The sequence below is a fragment of the Protomyctophum bolini genome (assembly GCF_963924005.1).
Source record: "Protomyctophum bolini genome assembly, chromosome: 7".
NCBI classification, from domain to species: Eukaryota; Metazoa; Chordata; class Actinopteri; order Myctophiformes; family Myctophidae; genus Protomyctophum; species Protomyctophum bolini.
Window position 1 is genome coordinate 22,692,267 of NC_137868.1, and position 19,987 is coordinate 22,712,253.

The window sequence follows — 19,987 nt, forward strand, 5'->3', positions numbered from 1 at the left end:
GGACAAGGCGTTCTCCGGGTCTGATATGGACGTAAGATGAAGCCTGTCAGTAAATAGCCATTTTTCTAGATCCGTTTGGGCCCAGCTGGCCATTGGCTGGCCCAGACAACGAGGCGGTACTTCCCCCCCCCTTCTTCTTCGTTGTTTTTTATTTTGACTCGAGCGGGGGGGTGGTCCCGATCATAGACTGCAACGGTAGCCACGCCCCTCAGAACATACTCGACTTTATGGTAAAAAAAAATATTAATGGGACCATAATTTTCCAAAAAGAATATTATGACATGAGAAATGAGACTTTAAACTAGTGACTGGAAGCAGAAAGTATTCATGACCATGTTTATTAAGGTAATACAGTCTAGGTGAAGTTGGGCCCAAATACATGGACCTCTATGGAGCTATGGGTTTTTTTTGGGCCCAATGACAGCGCCACAACAGGCCATTATGAACTTTCAGGAAGTCAGGATTTCCTACTGGCTTCAGACACTATTGGCTTCACTGCCCCCCTGAAGTAGACTTAGACTTAATCAAGTAGTAAATAATAACCAACATGGATTAAACACAGGCTTTTAGCCAAAGTTCCTATATTTAGGATGAAAACCATGCATCTGTGACTTAAACAATGTACACAATTTGGAAGTATGTTAAACGTGGAATCTTTGCGGCATAAGGTGAGTAGTTCATTGTATAAGTCTCAATGCTGGCTCGCACTGGTGAAAACATTAACAACAGCTCCCCAGAAAAAAGGTAGACTACAGTACAGAGTACAGTACTGTTATGTTACTGTCAAGAATGTGATATTAAATGAAGTTCACTTAGCCTGCTTATATCATTCCCTTAGATGGTGCTTGTAATTGGAACTGTTTGGCCGCCATGCCAATTCTTATAAACATTTTAGTTAATTAGTTGAAGTGGGTCCACTGTGCACTGCGGTGCTGAATGGTTTGAATTTGCCCCCCCCTGGCCCGGTATTGACTTGTTCCACCACTGGATTGTTAGTAATAAATGTCAATACATTCGGATAAATAATTGGCAGATACAGTTTACAAAACTACACACTGTATCTCTTTAGAGATACTGACTTGATTTTCATCCAACATGGAAGAAAGGATGTTGGAACAGAATTTGAAATAGAGATATCAGTATGATTATTATTGTGAATAATCATGAGATGAAAAATGGCAACTGACAGTGAGGGAGGATGGGGGTGTAGGACACGTTGTCCTCCTGGAATATTAAATTTGTTTCTGGAAGGAGGCTGACACACATGTTGTTCTGCTGTGTGTTCCTAATGGTCCCTTTCTGTTTCCATTGGACGGGCGTCCTGTGTGTTGGAGCCGTGTGTGACAATCAGCCATTTGACTAGTGGCCATTTAGTTGTGTACGCATGTGTGTGTGTGTGTGTGCGTGTGTGTGCATGTGTGTTCAACCCTGAGGCGAACCAGTGGATGTGGACAGAAGGCTGGACAATGTCTCATTAACCCTTCCGCATTGTGTGTGTGTGTGTGTGTGTGTGTGTGTGTGTGTGTGTGTGTGTGTGTGTGTGTGTTCGTACATAGTTATGAGGCTGATTCTACAAAAGAATGCCTTATCAGTAGTTTTTACACTTTCAATGTTTTTCATAGATGATGATGAGAGAGAGAGAGGAAGAGAGAGCGGGAGAGAGCAATAAAGACGATAGTTTGTGTCTTGAACTCTGCTGTGTCGTTGTCTCACTGAGCCTGCATTGGTCTCTTTAACCTACGTCACTTAAATTGTGACATTGGTGTACAGTGAATTTACATTATGAGTTTCATACTGACACATGTGGTACACTGACACCAGCATGACCTCACAGTGCAGAAGAATAGATTTACAATGAAAGTGAAAAGAGTACAAGTACAAAGGACAAATGAAAAGATTACACATACTGTCATAGATTCAGCACCAATGAAAATGTCTGCAGGACTAGTGCTCAAAAGCATAATGTTTCATCAATATAAGCCTTATCATTAGCCTTGTTGTTTTTGGCAAGCGACAACGTCGTACAACAATAAACTATAAGAACTATAAAGTGTACACACCACTGGAGCAGTCGTCTCCTCGCCAGCCTCCTTCACACTGGCAGCGATCAGGAGCGACACATCGTCCGTGGACACACTCCTTGGTGCAGCGAGCTGATGGCGAAAAACACATTTTTACACCCTGGTCAAGATGACTCAATAAGTGGTACATACTCAAAAGGCCAGTCATAGTACTCAACAAGAGGGTCATCAGAAAGTAACGCAGAGATTAGGAGAAATGCCCAAAGACACAAACCGGTAGTAAGGTTTGGATTATTTATCAATAACCACAAAAATATATGGGGGCATAACCTTATTCCGGAATAATCATTCTATATTCAATGATTTCACAGGTGTCATTTAAACTGTTTGCCAAAAATAGCCGATCTACAAGCTCATAGTTGTAACTAAGCTCGCTTCCCTGAAACTGTTATATTCCATTATACTCGCTTCCCGACAACTATTCGACACATCACAACAGAGTGATGCCAGATGAACAGCTGGACTCAACCATGTGATTCAAGTCATGGCTCTGATGTTAGCTGGGGTTTCATGCCAGTAAGGCGCTTCCTTTCATGGTGGGCTTCCACCAGTTTCAACCTCAACAGTCCTGCACTCGCCAACAAATTAATAAAGAGAGCTCAACTACTGATGACGCTAATTCAGAAATGGTTGGAGTCACTTTCTTTTATTTATAGCTCTAATCCTGTTTTGTAATTCACATTATTTTCTTACAGACTTTTACTTAAACAACTATAAAAGTACATCTCTATTCACTATTAATCACTAAATAATATTGTTATTAAAATGTCCACTTGCCCAGGGTATTCCATGTACTGGAGGCATGACTTTAAGAAACTTCTTCAGTTCTGTGCAGAACTAATTATATTACTATGGGTGTATACTTTTATCATAGATTGGTTATCAAAACTAAATAGGCAATGGCATGGCTGTAGCCTTGTACTGTACATGTACTGTAGCTACACAGGGCATAGTCAGTAAGCCTGCCTAAGCTAACCCTGTTAGTACCATGCTATCCATAGAGTTACGCAGGGGATGAAACCCATGATCCTAGAACCATTAGGCGTGATTTTCGTATGGTTAGTTGTTCGACACCTGGTTGCAACAATAAATAACTACTTACGGACACATCTGTCCCTGCTCTCATAGTAGCCTGGGCAGCACTGATACCTCCTGCGATAGTCCATCTTCACTGCCTGTCTGTAGGCTGTCTTGTAGGTGATTCTAAAAACAATCAAATGCAACATTTGCTGTGCTCTTTTGATCCACTTACGGCAGGAACAAGTAGAGTGTCAATAAAACATAAAGCTACGTTATACAATTTGAATACCTGTGGCGGGTGCATCTGTATGATGTGCGGGGATCCGAGCAAGGCTCCTCTGTCACATGGTCATATGGATGTGAGTATGACTCTTTCACTGAGGTGGTGTAGCTGGCAAGCAGAAAAAGTTGCATGCGGTCAACGGAAAATTACTGAATCATCGTTTTCCACTATTTGACTGGAAATGTTGATGTCTTTCAACGTTTTGATATCAATCTGCAAATGATGGTGCCTTGGAAAAACACTGAAGAAAAACATAAAACTCTAGTCAATTGCACTTTGAACTGCTTCTTTATTAGAACTATTGATTACTAGAATTTTGCGCCCGCTTTGCGGGGACACTCAATCCCAGAGTTACTTCGCCACGCACTTCGGGGCAGAAGTGCTGTGTTTGCATGAATGAAAATGTATGTAATCGCGCCTGTGTGTGTGTGTGTGTGTGTGTGTGTGTGTGTGTGGGACACGTGTGTGTGTGTGGGGGGGTGGCTTACAGGCGTGCGTGTGTGTGTGTGTGTGTGTGTGCATGCAATGAGAAGCCAATGTGAAGTAGCGAACAGTCTAATTGATATACTTAGGCAAAAAACAACTATTGACAAACAACAATGTTGATGTAAGTAAGGGAATCAGTGTTTGTATTGCATGGTGCAAAAGAGGAAAACATTGAGATTTGGTCTGGTATTGCAGATTTGGTTAAGGGCATGATTTAGTAATTATTATTATCATTATTTATTTTTTGTTCCCATTGCACAGTAGGAGTACTGACATTTTGTGGCATCTTTGGTCTCGGGGGGGGGGGAGGGGTGGGTGGGATTGTTTGTTTTTTGTGTTCCTTGCTTTTGCTGTTATATGTTGTTTTTATGTGTTTGGTTTTCTTTAGTCATTCATGATGTTAACGTGTCTTATTGTGATTGTTTGTCGTTAAAAAAAAAGAAAATCAGTGTTTGTTAGTACAATTTATTGAATAGCACTGACCTCTCCCATAGGCTGCACACGTTAGGGTCTCTGGGGTTCAGGGACCAGGATTGTCCAATCAGGAAGCTAAGAACCAGCAGGACGGCAAAGCTCCACAAATAAAGCATGGTGCTGAGGACACAGAAAAACAATAAATAGTATAAATAGTCAAACTAGCATGCACAAATCTTCTTTGGCACGAGAGGCAAGGGTCAAACTGTTCTCATGATGAACACTAGAACAAGAATAGTCCTAGAGCACATTAGTTGTAAACACAGACAGACAGACAGACCAAAAAGTAGGTTCTTAGATTTTAGGCTTATACTGTATACCGTTTCTTCAGATTCTTACAATGTTTATATACATTGCAATATACATTATTCTTCTGTGAGTAACTTATTATGTTGCTTACAGTAAGATATTAAAACTGTTTAGAGACAAACTTCTACGTTGTGAAAACAATTTGGAGGACCAAATATTGTTTTAGTGCCAGATTTTACCCACACAGTCTTGATATTGGCCCAAATACCGGTTTAATAGTTTAGTATAGGCTACATGTACAGTACTGTGCTGTCGTATAGTGCAGCAAAGAAACATTGCACAACTGCCAAAAACATGCATTAACTCTGACCACATACTTCTACCCTCAAACTCCACTAGAATTGTTGACATTTTCTGCGCAGCACATCATATTTGCTGGACGTAGTGTATCTTTGATTGAGGATGTGTAACATTTCATAATCTAATGAATAGAAAGATTTATTGTTAACTTCTCTCTCTGCTGGTTGTAATGGTATTCTTAGCTCCTATAAATTGTGGCAAGTATTTATCCCCTGTAAAAGAGTTCATTAAATGCTAAGCAGAGACGAGGCAATGGGCCAAACCTTAAGTGTTAACCCTGTCTGCATCTGCACATTGTCTTAATATGGTACATGGCAGACTGGCAAACAATAGGGAAGATAGACACGAGCAGAGAGGGGGAGAGAGAGAGAGAGAGACATATAGCTGCTGGAGAGAGAGAGAGAGTTGTGTGTGTGTGTGTGTGTGTGTGTGTGTGCGTGCATGCGCAAGAGAGAGAAGTAGAGAAAGGGGAAAGAGAAGGATCAGAATGAATAAATGTGACTCCCAACTTCATCCTAGCCACCATCAATCAGAAAAGGAGTGAAGCCTCCACACTCCTCCATCTTACCCTTCCACACTCCAACACCATCTGGATGTTATCAGCGTGTCAGGCCCAAGAGAGCGCCTCGTGATGGGGACCCTTTTTAGGCTCTCAGGGAGCAACAGGGAGACAATTCCCCAAAGAGAGACCCCTTTCCCCTCAAACTTTGTGTAAATGGCCACAAGTTCAGCAGCCCATTGGTATGAGTGGTTTTGTAAAGGCCATCGGTCCTATCGTGGGAATAGGGCAGTTTATAGAGAAGGGCACATCATGTCAACACAGGATTGGTCAGGCCTGTCCCCTCTGTTTTCCCAACATGTCCCCTCTGACAGAGTTTCTGTACAGCTTCTCAAGTCATCCACAAAAGGCCCTGCGAGAATTCAGTTATGTTAGGGCACTGCCATTGAATATCAGAAATTATTGTGGGTTAAATAAGGAGGGAACATGTCAGTCTTTGAGATGTTTATCACACCATTTTTGTATTTTTCCAGTTTTTTATGTGTCTATGAGGATGGTGACCGTACTTCATTAGACACCCTGGAGTCGTTTTTATGTGCAATAGTGTATTAACTTTGTATTTCTTCCTGGAGGCTGAACCCTTGACAGTCAAACGGGCCAATGAAATAAACAGTAATATAGTGACATCAGACATCAGACCCTCCCCTAACCCCTCCCCCTTCATCATACAACTACAGCTGTGGGTGCAGCTTCAGTTCAGGTGGATCACCACCCATCACCACCCACCAGGCAAACCAGGCATACTTAATGAACTGGTGGGCGTGTCCACATAAAAGCATGATTTTAACAAATACAAACAATAAAGTTATTCCTCCTTATATTATAATAATAATAATACCTGATGATTATGTTTTAGGGTGGGAAAAAAATGTGGCACTCCATCTTTAACACACTCCTTTTCCTTTGTTTCTTTCTCTGTTCTTATGACTATATTATATTATTTAAAATAATTTCACCCACCCTTTAACAACTGTAAACTTCAAGTTGAAATTAACATAGAATTGCACTACAGAGAAATATAGTATCAAGTGAATAATATGAAATATCCCCCTGCACTCAATATCCTTAGGCACACTGCATAGAAACACCAATAGGGGGTATGTGCATGCATAAAGTGAATCGAGTGGCAAAGTGAGTGGCAAAGTTAATTTAATGTGTTTAAAGTTGTTTAATGCGATCAGACAGGACTTTTCTGTTTGGATGTTGTCAAGGCCAGTAAGTAGTTTTTTGCCACTCAGTAGGCATTCCCGCATAACTTCCGGGTATGATGATGATGTCAAGCACATACCCTCTATAAACAAGTGAGTGCAACTGCCACTGGCTACACTTCAGTTTCACCTCAATTTGACTAGTGCTGCCCAGAGTCTTGGCACCATGAGAACTGTGACATAAATCTCTGTCCGCTCACTGATCTGCTGCTTTTTGAAATACACTCCCTCTCACTACTCTCCTATTCAATGTCAGGGGCTAATTCACTTGTTGGCACGAATGCTAACGCCTAAGAAAGCCTTTACCACAAAAACAGAATTTTATAAGAACAGGCGTATGTTTTTTATTAAGACGAGCAATCGACTTTACCAGCAACTTCATTGGACTTGGGGGTAAATATTTTTCATTACCTATTCTTTCTTTTTTTCCTTCTTTCTTTTTTCATTTTAATTGTGCTTCATTAGAGAAAGCCATGAAACCGCATGGGAATTCTTAAGTGCTGAGAAACGGAGCGGGAAGGCCTGCTTAACGAGTGCAGACATGAGGAGAGTTGTTTTGATGTCAAGCTCAGCTGCAGTTCACATCACATTGTTTAGACTACCTTCAGCTCGGACGGTGAGTAGGTAGACGTCTGGCACTCCAGGAGGTACTATCATCACCTCTATTATCAATAATTGTTCACTTTGTACTTTCATTGACTTTGAGCTCACTGGTAAGTTAATTATGTATAAAGAAGGTTTTCATTTAGTAATGTGTTCATGAAACACATTGCTGCATACAAATGCAGGTGCTCTAAAAAGTGATACGTGTGCGTGCGTGCGACCGTGCGCTCGATTGATTTCTGTCCTTGCCTCTGATTCAGATCCACAGCACAGCCTCATTAAAATCAGCCTTAGGTTATCATTATGTTTTCCCATGATAGTTACATTTAAAAACATTCATTTTCCAGACTGACTTCCTGGTCTTTCGGTCTCCGACAACCTTTGGCTATGTTGGCTGAAAGTATCACGAAGTATCAAACGATCAATAATCTTGAGCTATCTTTTTTAAGGCTCTCGTTAGATATTAATTTGGATACAGTATTAGCTTTTAACAGCTAATTAACCTCTCTTATCCACTGGTAACACGAGGTGATACAGTACACCAGCTATAATGTTACTAGCCTAGGTTCGCTTCAACACTCTTTGGGTTTATTTAAAATGAGAAAAGCAGATGCTCTCATCCAGCTCAGTGGAACTTTCATGTGGGGTTATAAAACAATAGAGCATAGGAGTACATATGGACTGAAACACACACAATCTCTCTCACTCTTTTCCTCATTCCTCAACCTCTCTCTTTCATTTTCTCTAACTATTTCATGGACTGATCATTTGTCCTCATGTTTTTGAACATGTTCCATACACAAATGAGTCCCATAAGTTGACACGAGTACAGAGGGCCTATTTATAGTATCTGAGGGCTTCTCTCCTCGGCTCGGCCTATAATATCAAGACCTAAAGTTGCGAGCCCACGCGTACAGCGATTGTACCACTACCAACTGAACAAAAATGTAACCCTCTTTCCATGACCGCACACTTGCACAGGGCTCTTCAATGAAAACATATCCCAAAAGAAAGCAGATGCATTTGGTCTTGTATTAATCTCACTAGACACTCTTACCCATGTTATTACCATATTCAATTTCAATCATGGCTCCTGCTGAACACATAAGTGCTGACAACTGACAGATTATTTTGATTTGATTCCATGATCGAGAGCTGGCTGTTCCTGAATCCTGACACATGAGCATTTCTTTCCTATTTAGACTAGACAGTCACTGCTGTGACTGTACAGTATGCTGTGATCGCACCTCCATCTTTGACATGAATAACCAAAACATAAAGCAACAGAAGGATGCTTCATGAACCATCGATTTAAAGAAAATAGCAGACCTACAAGCTCGGCCACTCGGTGGCGTGCTATGAGCTTGTAGATCTGCTAGCTAAAGCATAACATAATGCTAACACCAAAAGGGGTTCCCGCCCAAAATGGGTTAACTTTATTATCCAATACGTCTCTTATACAAGGGAGACCTGGCCAAAATGGGTTAACTTTATTATCCAATACGTCTCTTATACAAGGGAGACCTGGCCAAAATGCCATCAAACTTAAAGAAACAATTTAAAATCTACTTGGATGTACAGTATGATACATGCCAATGATGCCACTGAAAGAACTTGAAATTAAATCCTACTCTACTCCCTTCATGAGGACTCGACTGAAACATTCCCTGATGATGAGCCTCAGCGCTGTGTTGTACAGTATACTGTCAATATGGACACGCCTCCAGACAACTGTAGATTTTCCTACTCATCTTGGCATTCCATTGTCTTCCTGATTAGGGAAAGTGAATAAGAGACTCCTTGAGTACAATCAGAGAGGAGTGTTTCTTTTCTTGCTGGTGAAATTCTACACACATGGCAGTGATCTAACTGTTCTTCCCCTGCATCCACTAATTCTAACCTCCTCCCATTTCAAATGCACACTATTTTCTCACTCTTTTATTTGCTTTGTCTCTTTCACTCTAGCGCTCTATTTCTCCCTCTCCCCTACTCTTTAGTAGAAAATATTAGTCACCCTTTGGAAGAGAAAGTCACAGAGGAAAGGAAAATAAAATAGAAGGATGTGTGTGTGTGTGTGTGTGTGTGTGTGTGTGTGTGTGTACGCGCGCGCCTCGGAGAAGAAAAATATTGAAAAAGAGTGAGTCTGTGTGTCTGAGAAATATAGTGACAAAAATAGAGAGGAGACATAATATGAGCATATGAGACCGGTTTCCCATAAAATAGATTAAATAGATCTTCAGCATAGATGTATTATATATATATATATATATATATATATAACAAAAAAATTCAAACGCATATTTGCATTTGGTGTAACGCGGTCTTGATTTATAACTCGAGGGATGAGTTTTGGCCATAACACATTGCTGAATCATCTATCACAGTGGTTTTCAACCAGTGGTCCTTGAGGGGGTTCCAGGTGGTCCCCAGCCACATGATTGAGAGTTGGTAACCAAATGGACCCTTATAGATCTTTATAAAAACTATAAAGACTTGAGAATGCCCCCAAGGGTTAAATTATTGTTAAGCATCTGCATTACTTAATTTACAAGAAGTCTACACAATCAGAGAATGTAGAAAATGTGTTGTTTGATCAACATTTGCCTGTTATCTCTCCCATGGTACCAACGTCAATACAGAATGGAATTGTGGACTAAATCTTATCCAATGACAACAAAATATTCAATGTGTTGGGTCTGAGAGGCTAAATGCCACCAAATAGTGGTCCGTGGCTCAAATGCCCAATAAATAATGGGCCTTGATATGAAGACCACTGGTCTATCATATACAAAAAGCAATCAACCCTCATGGCAACACCCAGTCACCTGCATGTTTTAATGTTATGGCCACTTGATGTAAGGGTAAAATACAGTAACTTAATGTCTATGTATTATTGTATAGGTACTTGAGTTTCAAACAAGGTAGAGAAATGTGTTTGGCAACGTAGACTGGCATTCCAAATAATAACAGACAGTAAGTGAAGCTCCAGATGAATGTTACGTGATGAAGACAATGATGCTGGTCACCCTTTAGCATTAATTTAAATGATCAACCATTAATGCTATCAAAGGACTGTATTGTATTAGTATGATGATCAACCATTAATGGTATCAAAGGATTGTATTGTATTGCCTCTATAGGAAAATCATGATACTCATTAGACCTAGGCTTGTGTCATCAATTTACAATTCAACCTTTCGAATAACAAACCTATAAAACTTATTTGAGACTGAACCTGACAGAAACTGACAGCAGGAACGAATTAGAGCACTCCGTGTGACACACACAGCCACGGGCCCCACTCCTCCTGAGCCATGTGCCCTCCCCTCCCCACCCCCACCCCCATCCCTCTCTCCACCCCACTCCCAAATCTATTAAAACAGAGTTACTGTAAACTGAATATAAAACCCATAATCCTTTGCATCTGGGTTCTTGTCTTGGCGCACAGGGTAGGTTCGGATACGACCGCAGCTAGGCTGGCACCCACTCTCAGAGGCACTGCCATCATGCACCACATGTTGGGTGGGTGGATTGGAGGGGTAGTAGGACCCTTAACAACACAATGTAGAAAAAGGGATTGGGGGAGAGTGGGGGAACTATTCTGTGCCACACCCAACATGTCATCTTATGACGCTTGAAGACACACAATAAACTCCAAAACACAGAATAATGTGGCCCATTGCTCTGGTTTATCCAGCGAAACAAAACCTCCTAAATCCCAACACATTTCATTGCGTTTACAGCAAGGCATCATATATATACGGTAAGAAGGTGCAACTGATCCGCACGGCTCAACCCCCCACTGGAAACGTTTCAGGGTGGAAAACACTTGACGGCTCATATGAGCCGCTGACGGTTCTCGTGGGAGTTGTGTGACAAAAGGATGATCTAGGAGGCGAGAGGAGGGGGAGGTTTCAGGGAGAGTACTTGGAGGTCTGTGTTTTGCTGAGTGAGCTCAGCATCTTTGGGTCGACCTATCGCCAAGATTAATGTACGCAAACAGCAGATCTTGAACTTTTGACCTTTGAACAGTGGTGGAAAAAGTACTACATTTTTATTTACTTAAGTATCAATACTGTAATATAGAAATAGAAGTAAAATAATTCATCAGAATTCAACATGTACTTGAGTAAACGTACAAAAGTATTGGTATTAAAATGTACCAAAAGTAAAAGTAGTAATCATTATGCAGAATGTGTCATTTCAACTTGTCAAATGTAAGTCCTCAAATAAATGTAGTGGAGTAAAAGTAAAAAATGTGGATCCGAGATGTAGTGGAGTAATAAGTATTGGAAATGCTCAAAATATCTCAAAATTGTACTTATGTACAGTACTTGAGTTACTTAGTACTTAGTTACTTTACACCACTGCCTTTGAACTTTGGGAAATAGCAAACACAATTGCACTATAGCTGACTGTTTCCTTTGTCTGTTTTTGTAGACTCGATATTATCATGAGTTGAGCTCAGGCCTACTCCATAATTCCACTCTAGAATTATGTCAGCAAATCTGTCCTCTATAGCTCACAGTAAAAACAAACAAATCAAATAATCTAGAAATGCATTTTTGAAAAACTTTCATTACCGTAAGCAAGGAAATACTTTTTTTGTTACTTTTAGGTAAATGTATTAATTCATGAATTAAGTAGCTGTGTGATAAGCGGGATAAAGGATAATTCCCTGCGCGCCGGTCATAATAATAATAATTAATCGTCCTGTGAGGTGTTAATTCCAGCAATTATTCCTTGCTTAATGAATTTGTTATATCGATACACGCACGCACGCGCTCGCACGCGCTTATACACTCATAAATACACACACACACACACACACACACACACACACACACACACACACACATACATACACCAGTAAGACGCGCAAATGCGGGAAGCGAACGCAGCTCGTACATATTTGGGTTTTGGACGTATAGCTGCTTTGGGGACTCCTTATATGGTTATGGCTGAGTCATGGTGGACGTATAGCTGCTTTGGGGACTCCTTATATGGTTATGGCTGAGTCATGGTGACGTAATCACTCGGCTCCATATATGGGCACAAAAGCGGGACAGACAGACACACAGACACACAGACAGACAGACATGATCTTCTAGGTCTCATAGTAAGTGCTCACTGCATTCGCAATCACTGCGTTCGCAACAAACATCCTGTCTGAAAACATAATATCCACCCTACCTGGTGGAGATGATCACACAGTTATGGCAGTAATGGAAAGAAGTGAATATAAAAACCAGTTCACATTTAACAAGCATACTCTATACTTGTGGCTGTGGACACTCTGCTCTATGCAGAAAAAACAGGATAGATGTACCCCCTTCAATGCTCCCCCCACTAAACAGTTGTCCAAGTTTAGGTTCCAGCAGGAACCAACAATTGCTAGCTCTACAAATTTGCTGGCCACCAGGTCCGAGGTCACTTCTCCCTTGAATATCAAAGGGAAGAAGGGAGAGAGAGAAAAAAGTTGAGGGAGTCAGGGAGGTTGCAAAGCATGATGGTCACACCTATTCCTGTAACGCTAGTGAGCAGCTACAGTAGCAGTTATCCACTTTGACTAAACCCTACTGTATATTCTTCTTTGACCAGAGTCCTCCAGGGGTCTAGGCTTGCACCTTTTTTCACCTCAAACCAAATATGTTTGCCAAATGTTCTCCCCAGAATAGGGCAGCTAGGGCATATGCTGTGAAAGAGCTGGGGAAGCTAATTGCGCTCTAAACTCAAGGCCTACTAGGGCGAGAAACAGTATGTGTTGATGATGGTTTGAGGACTGAAATGTCCACTCTCTGTGTCACTTTATTCCACCATGTTTTGCACTTTTGTAAGTAAAGCATTATCTTTTTTTGAGTATTTCTGCAGCTAAAGGGCCTTGTTTTTGTTTTTTTTAATCAGTGTGCAAGACTTTTTGTAGTTTAGGGTCCCTGTTGTTACATAAGCTACAGTACAACCAGGGTCAATGGTTGTGGGTTTGTGTTGGAGTCTGTCTTGACTGTGGTCATGGGATATTGAGGGTACTGGTGTGTTGAGAGCTCATGTTCCCCAACTGATAGAGAACAGAGACAGTGAATAACAGAGGCTAGGATGATAACGTCACCATGGAGACACTGTTGTTTTGAACCAAATGAAAACATCAGCATGATTACAGAGTACAGAGAACTTAAGTCACCTGTGGAATATGTGCCCTCTCTCTCTCTCTCTCTCTCTCTCTAAGTTCTGAATACATTTCAGGCAGCATTTTCCCCCACAGAACAGATTGGATGTTATTTTGTAATGCTACCCTTGCAAACACATGTAATGCATTTGTACTTTTGACCAAAGTCTCTTCATGACAAGAATACCCGTCATTTATTGACCAATACAATGTGCTCAATGCTGACATGCAACATTGCTGCCTGCTAAAGAAAAACACATTTTGGTACAATTTAGTAAATCTAGTATGAAATTCTGTGAATTAAACATTTCCACTGTCCTTTAGTTTACTGTATAATATATGGTGGCTTAGTTCCATAACTTTTGGACCCTTGAAAGTTTTAAACCATATCTGTCTAATTTCCAAAATACAGGAGTGGCAATGAAAAAAAACAAAGAAAAAAAAAATACACAGGGCTACTCTTCGCAGATGTGGTTTTTGTCTGACAACAGCAGCACACTTTTCTTTTCTTTTGGTTGTTGTGTTGGGCTTCTGGCCAATGTGAGGCCTCTTCTCTCGGCCTCTTCGCTCCCTGTTGCAATTCCCCCAACTGAGTGGAGACGTGTGCGCTCTCGTGCACAAGCCCACAGTGCAAACTGCCTCTTGGTCCTCCACAGTCCAGACCATAACCACAGGCAGAATGACTGTGGCTTTATTGGTCAAAGAAAGTACAGGGATCCGCACAAACAAAATCAAACACTCGAAACCAAACACGCGATGACAAACACACAAACTTGCACATTGACAGAAGAGCACATAATTATACATACGTGCACACCTTAATTGAAAATCACTATTGGTCATTTAAATAAGCTGTGTGTTTTAAACCACTTAAGAGTGCAAAATGGTGGAAAACCCAAAATGGAGGCCCAGGCTGAGGTTTCAGAAGGACATGACCATACAGTGCTGTAATTATATGTACCGTAATGCTCTGTGGATCATAATGTGTGCACAGACACATGGGACGCTTGTAAAAAAACAAAATAATACAGCTTCTCCCGAAACCATGACCAAAAAACATAGCGTTGCATCGTAAACGCACATAGCGAGAACAGAGGCAACAAAGAGAAATGGTGTACACTACAATATAGTGAGACCAATGCTTAGAGAGACCAGTTTAGGAATCACTGCGTGTAATTGCCATGGACCTGAATATTATTAAGAGAAGGACAAGAGAGCCAGGAAGGACACTGATATAGTGTCCCGCCCCCTCGAGAGACCCGGAAAAGAATTCCCTGTTAATTTTCCTCATAGATTTTTCAAAAAGTATTTATTTAAAGACATTTACGCCGCAGACAAAGCCAACTCGAGTTGTGACAAATCATGACAATAAACACAATGTTTTGGGCTGATCAAATAATTAGAAAGAAGGGGAAAAAAAGGCAGGATACAACACCTTTTGTTTTGTTTTTCTTCTTACAAATTATTTGATCGGCCCAAAACATAGTGTTTATTGTCATGATTTGTCACAACTCGAGTTGGCTTTGTCCGCAGCGTAAACGTCTTTAAATAAATACTTTTTGAAAATTCTATGAAATGAACGGGGAATTATTTTCCGGGTCTCTCGTCGTCGTGAAAGGGGGCGGGACTGCGACACTCTATAGCTGACTATGTATGAATGAATTCATGAATTTTCCATACACCAACTCTAAATCATTTGACAAGCTTAACTTTAATATGACACAAGAGATGTAATTTCATAAGATTACTTAATTGTCTATTTCTTATAGTATGTATTGCAGTTACTCAACTCACTGTGTGCAAGGTCCTGTTGATCTGTATGAGTAGTAGTAGTAGTAAGCGGCGGCTATTGTTAACCAATGTCAACAAGACTAATGTGTTGGGCATCTGAAGTTATTCTGATATGAACAATAACAGTTTGAGCATGTCATGCCACAAGAATTCTCAAATTTCCGCATCATGTTACAAGTATGCCGACACATCTCTGTAATGTCCTGGTTTGAATGATTTGTTGAAATGTTCATTGTTGTAATGTTGCTGGATTAATCATTAGAGGCATGTTTATACACTGTCCCATCTCTTCCTGCCATACTCATTGGTGTCAAATTCACTCTCTACTGATATGGTGCTGTTGACATCGAGGAAGTCTCTAATCGTCACTGTTAGGCTGAAACCTTGTATGTCCAAAACCATTACTTTTCAGGAAATGGAAAAAGAACATGACTTTGTTCAATGGATTCACTGAGTGCAGTTATTATTTAGTCACAAAGGTCTAACTTTTGGGTATATAGCTGAGCTTGCAGAGTGGGTTCTTTTCTATACTTTTGTACAATAAAATATTGCATCATTCATTTAGGATATAAAACAAAAAACATTCAACATATGATATGGAGATACAAGGTTTCTGCTTGACAGCGATGTTATACTGTAATTTGACAGTTATGTGACTCATGCTTCAGCTGTTGATATTACAATTGTAATGGGGTACTCATAATGATGGTATGCTGTACAGTATTTGGCCTGAAACTGTATTAATTACATTATTTCAATTTTCCTCATTAAAAGTCTAGTTAATGATCAGGATCCTGTCTTTTCATAAGACATATTAGAAAGTATTAATTAAGACCACACAAAATAACGGGAACAATAAACACTACTAAGAAAGGGTTTTGTTGGGCAGATAATAGTTTAGAAATATAATGATGGAATATTTGCCATTGATGTTCACATATGAGCTCAGCATGCCTTTTTCTGCCTTTTTGTTAAAATATTTAATTGAGTCTATTAAACACACAAAGCTCTGTATAGGAGCTTTGTGTGTTGTCAAAGCAAAAAGAACAATCTTCAGCAACTTGTGAGCCTAACAACAAGACAAAAGTATTTATTTTCAACGTACAACTTTTAGGTGAGAGACTTGTATAAGCCCTACATGGGTTTCCTTTCTCACCTGCACTTATTTCTGTCTTTTAATAATTGTCACCTTTTGTACTGTTTTCCTTGTGCGAATAAATCAAACAAAATACATAAAACAAAAGTCTGGCCACCTTTTCTTAACTTTTCTTAACTAACCTTTTACCATTTTTAAAACGTATAATTATATAATCTAAACATTGACATTTGTCTTGATCACACAGCCTCCTTTTGTACATTTTCCCACCATCACATATCCATAAGCATTACTTATACATGGACATGTAATTTTACTTTCTCCGATTTGCTTATACAAATCTTTTCTGCCGTGCACTTGGGGTCAAAACATTGTGGGAAGAGCCACTCTAAATAAAGATTCATAAAGTGCTTCAGATGCTTTGTCTGATCTTCTGGTGATAAAGCCAGAATTCGCCAAGCACTTATTCATCCATGTTTATTAGTATTCAGAGGTCTCCCAACATACACAAGTGCTGGGGTCAAGAGTCTTTGGACGCTTGAGTTTAAGAAAACTGCAACAACCTCGACTGAACTCATAAACAATCATCAACTGTTGCAAGATAGTGTTAAAAATGTATTTTGAGTTAGAAATAAATTGTAATCATATAAGTGTTCATACCATTACCTGCAAGTCCATTCCCATTGGCTGAAAGAATAATTCTGCCACAAGTTTTCTCAGGGGAATGGACAAAACACTTACATTTTCTTTGTTGGCCACAGAGTACAAACACTGCAGCAATTCACTTAGCTTTCTAGTTCAGCCATGAAGCGGTGAGTGCAAAACACTTGTAATGAGGCTGTCTGTATGTTGGTCTGTCTGTCTTTCTAGTACTGTAACTGTGTACCGTCATGTTTTCTGCAAACAACAAACACAACTATACAAACTTCTAGTCCTAGATCACTGTTTCCTAAAAAGTGGGTTGAGAGTCACGACCCATTTGTGGGTTGCAGATTTTTTTTTATGGGTCACTTAGTTTTAGTTTTTTTTCTTCTTCTTTTGGAGAAGAGAAAACAAACAAAAACAAACAAAAAAATCCATAAATTAGAAATGTTGAGAAGTAGAGAAGTAGTTCAAATATACAATCTACAGGTTGAGCAAAAAAGTTTGGGAACCATTGTTCAAGATCGCCTTGTATAATTTACATATAACCTCTGAGACCACCACCCTCTTGATTAACACATCAAAATTATTGTGCTGATTAGATTACAATTAGCCCAACAATAGAAAACAGGTTGATACATATAGAAATAAGTGCAATTAAAAAAGCAAAATCAACAAATGAAAAAGTATATTAGTAGATTTCTCTTAACAAAATAACCATTTGAGCAAGCCAGACTATTCAAGCTGTGGATATTAACAACTCTGAGACTTGTATACTTGACAGAATGACTATAAGCTCTCATGTAGGCTATGCTGTGCATTCTGAATCTTATGTGCATGGTGCACATCTGGATTTACTGCAAGTATGGTGGCAGATGCAAAAACACTCTAAATCTATTTCACAGGCTTGCTCAATTTCACAGTCCATCACTCACTAGCCAATCAATCACTGGCCATTGTGTTTAAGTAACAGTACGCCAATCACAGGTTTAACTTTCTTGCTGGGGGGAAACAGGCAAACAGACTACATACACAAAAGGGAAATGCTGAGTCAAAATCACCAGTCATCACTAAACTTTCAATCACACATCCATAAACACAGATGTGCATACAGAGACCTGGCTTTGCAAGCATGCTGTGCACTTCTAGAGATACTGTACACCGTCACCTACAAATGAAAATACATGCCATGGACCCCCATAAGATAATTCTTACGGTGCAGTGATTCTCAACCCGTCAAGGACCCCCACTTGACATGCATTAGTCTATACGGAGTACGGACCCCCATTTAATGGCATTTCTATCTCTGGGACCCCCAATTTATATTGTAAAATCAAAGTTAATTTAACCCTGAGAGTGTACAAATCGAACAAAATGGACCTGTAGTATACTCTCTGAGTTACAGACCCATAAGGGTCCATTTGGTTCCAAACTATCATTTATCTGGGGACCCCCTGGAACTCCCTCAAGGACCCCTGGGGTCCTCGGACCCCACTTTGGGAACCACTGACCTACAGTATACACGCGCACACACACATGTGCGCAACGCAGCACGCACGCACACACGCGCACACACACAGCTCTTTCCATCCTATCATATTGTCTTGGCTGAGGCCTGTGTGCAGTTTGCTTACATCTGTGGTCTTGACCCTAGCAATAGTGGAGCTGCAGCCCAAAACCTATTGGAAAGGTGTGAAGTCAAATCCCATCTGCCTTGGAAAATCTACAGTGCCAAGATATAAATCAATACCCATCTTGTACAAGTGCTACTCGTATGCTTACTGTAAAAAAAAAAAAGAGCAGTCTTTGGCCTTTTATAATTAGTAATTTCAGACATTAGTTTAGATGAATAGATATAAGCCTGCTTTACCGAAATACTAAGGATGCAACAATATTGTCGTTATCATGATGTACAATAACAAAAATGTCTCAATATTATTGTGGGCCTGTGACAATATTATCATGGGCCTGTGAAGGCATCTACCATAGGTTTTTTTTTAAATACTTTATTGAGTCAATCACATGTACAATTCCTTGTAATATTTATACCATAGGTATTCAGGCTGAAAATGGTATTGTTTAGTTTGAATAGCAGCAGGATCTTTTAGAAATTCTCTCACTGACCACTTGGATATTTAGCTAAACATCTAAAACAACTGTGTGCAAAGTCCGGCCCGCGTTATTGGATTGGCATAGCCTTGCCATATAGCTTAGCAGCTAACTTAACTTTAGTTCTGCCAGCTCTGTACCAAGAGACACAAGTTAAGCGACAAAAGCCTCAAACAAGCAGAGTGCATCTCATTAATCACATGACAATAGCATCCCTATTCTGATCCTGTCATAAGTGAACATGTGGAACATAATTTTGTTTCTTTTTGTATAACATCCTGATAAATATTGTATCTTGGACTTTATTATTGTGTTATTGTGTGTATTATTGTGACGGATTCAGAGCTCCGCAGCTGAATTGTTCGGCAACTCCCATTACAACGTGTAGAGTTTGTTGTTGTTAGGGATGTAAAACAAAGGCAAACATGGGCAAATTCTCCTTCTACAGCACTGCCACCCAAGTGTGCAATGCCCTGACTCCCTCCCTCAAAAAAATGCAAATCCCTGGCGTCCTTTAAAACAGGCCTGAAAATCCACCTTTCAGCATGCCAAAGAGAGAGGAAATGATTACCCCCTCCCCTTAGTTTAGTGACTACCTCCACCTCCTTATAACCCCTTATTTGTTCCACAACCTGTATATTTTGGGTATTTTTACCTTTTATGATGATTAGATTTTTGTTGTTATTTTTCATGTCATGATTATGAATTGTATACCCAGGACCTGAATGGAAACAAGACCGCAATAACTTTTTTCGGTGATCCCATTGGACGGGTGTTTGACTGTACCCTGTACTGATTACATTTCTGCCAATAAAGTATTCAATCAATCAATCAATCAATCAGATGTGCCACCGGAAGAGGAT

At 40.1% G+C, this 19,987-nt stretch overlaps 1 protein-coding gene across 1 annotated transcript in view; it reads right to left on the reverse strand.

Annotated features, from left to right (window-relative positions):
• pear1 (platelet endothelial aggregation receptor 1) overlaps positions 1 to 19,987 on the reverse strand; it is a 51,366-nt gene that overhangs the window by 20,321 nt on the left and 11,058 nt on the right. The window contains exons 2-5 of the mRNA XM_080768726.1: positions 4,354 to 4,464; positions 3,391 to 3,492; positions 3,184 to 3,284; positions 2,061 to 2,153 (exon numbers count right to left, since the gene is read on the reverse strand). Of these exons, the coding sequence (XP_080624852.1) occupies positions 2,061 to 2,153; positions 3,184 to 3,284; positions 3,391 to 3,492; positions 4,354 to 4,460 (403 nt within the window). The 5' untranslated portion in view covers positions 4,461 to 4,464. The remainder of the gene's footprint in view (positions 1 to 2,060; positions 2,154 to 3,183; positions 3,285 to 3,390; positions 3,493 to 4,353; positions 4,465 to 19,987) is intronic.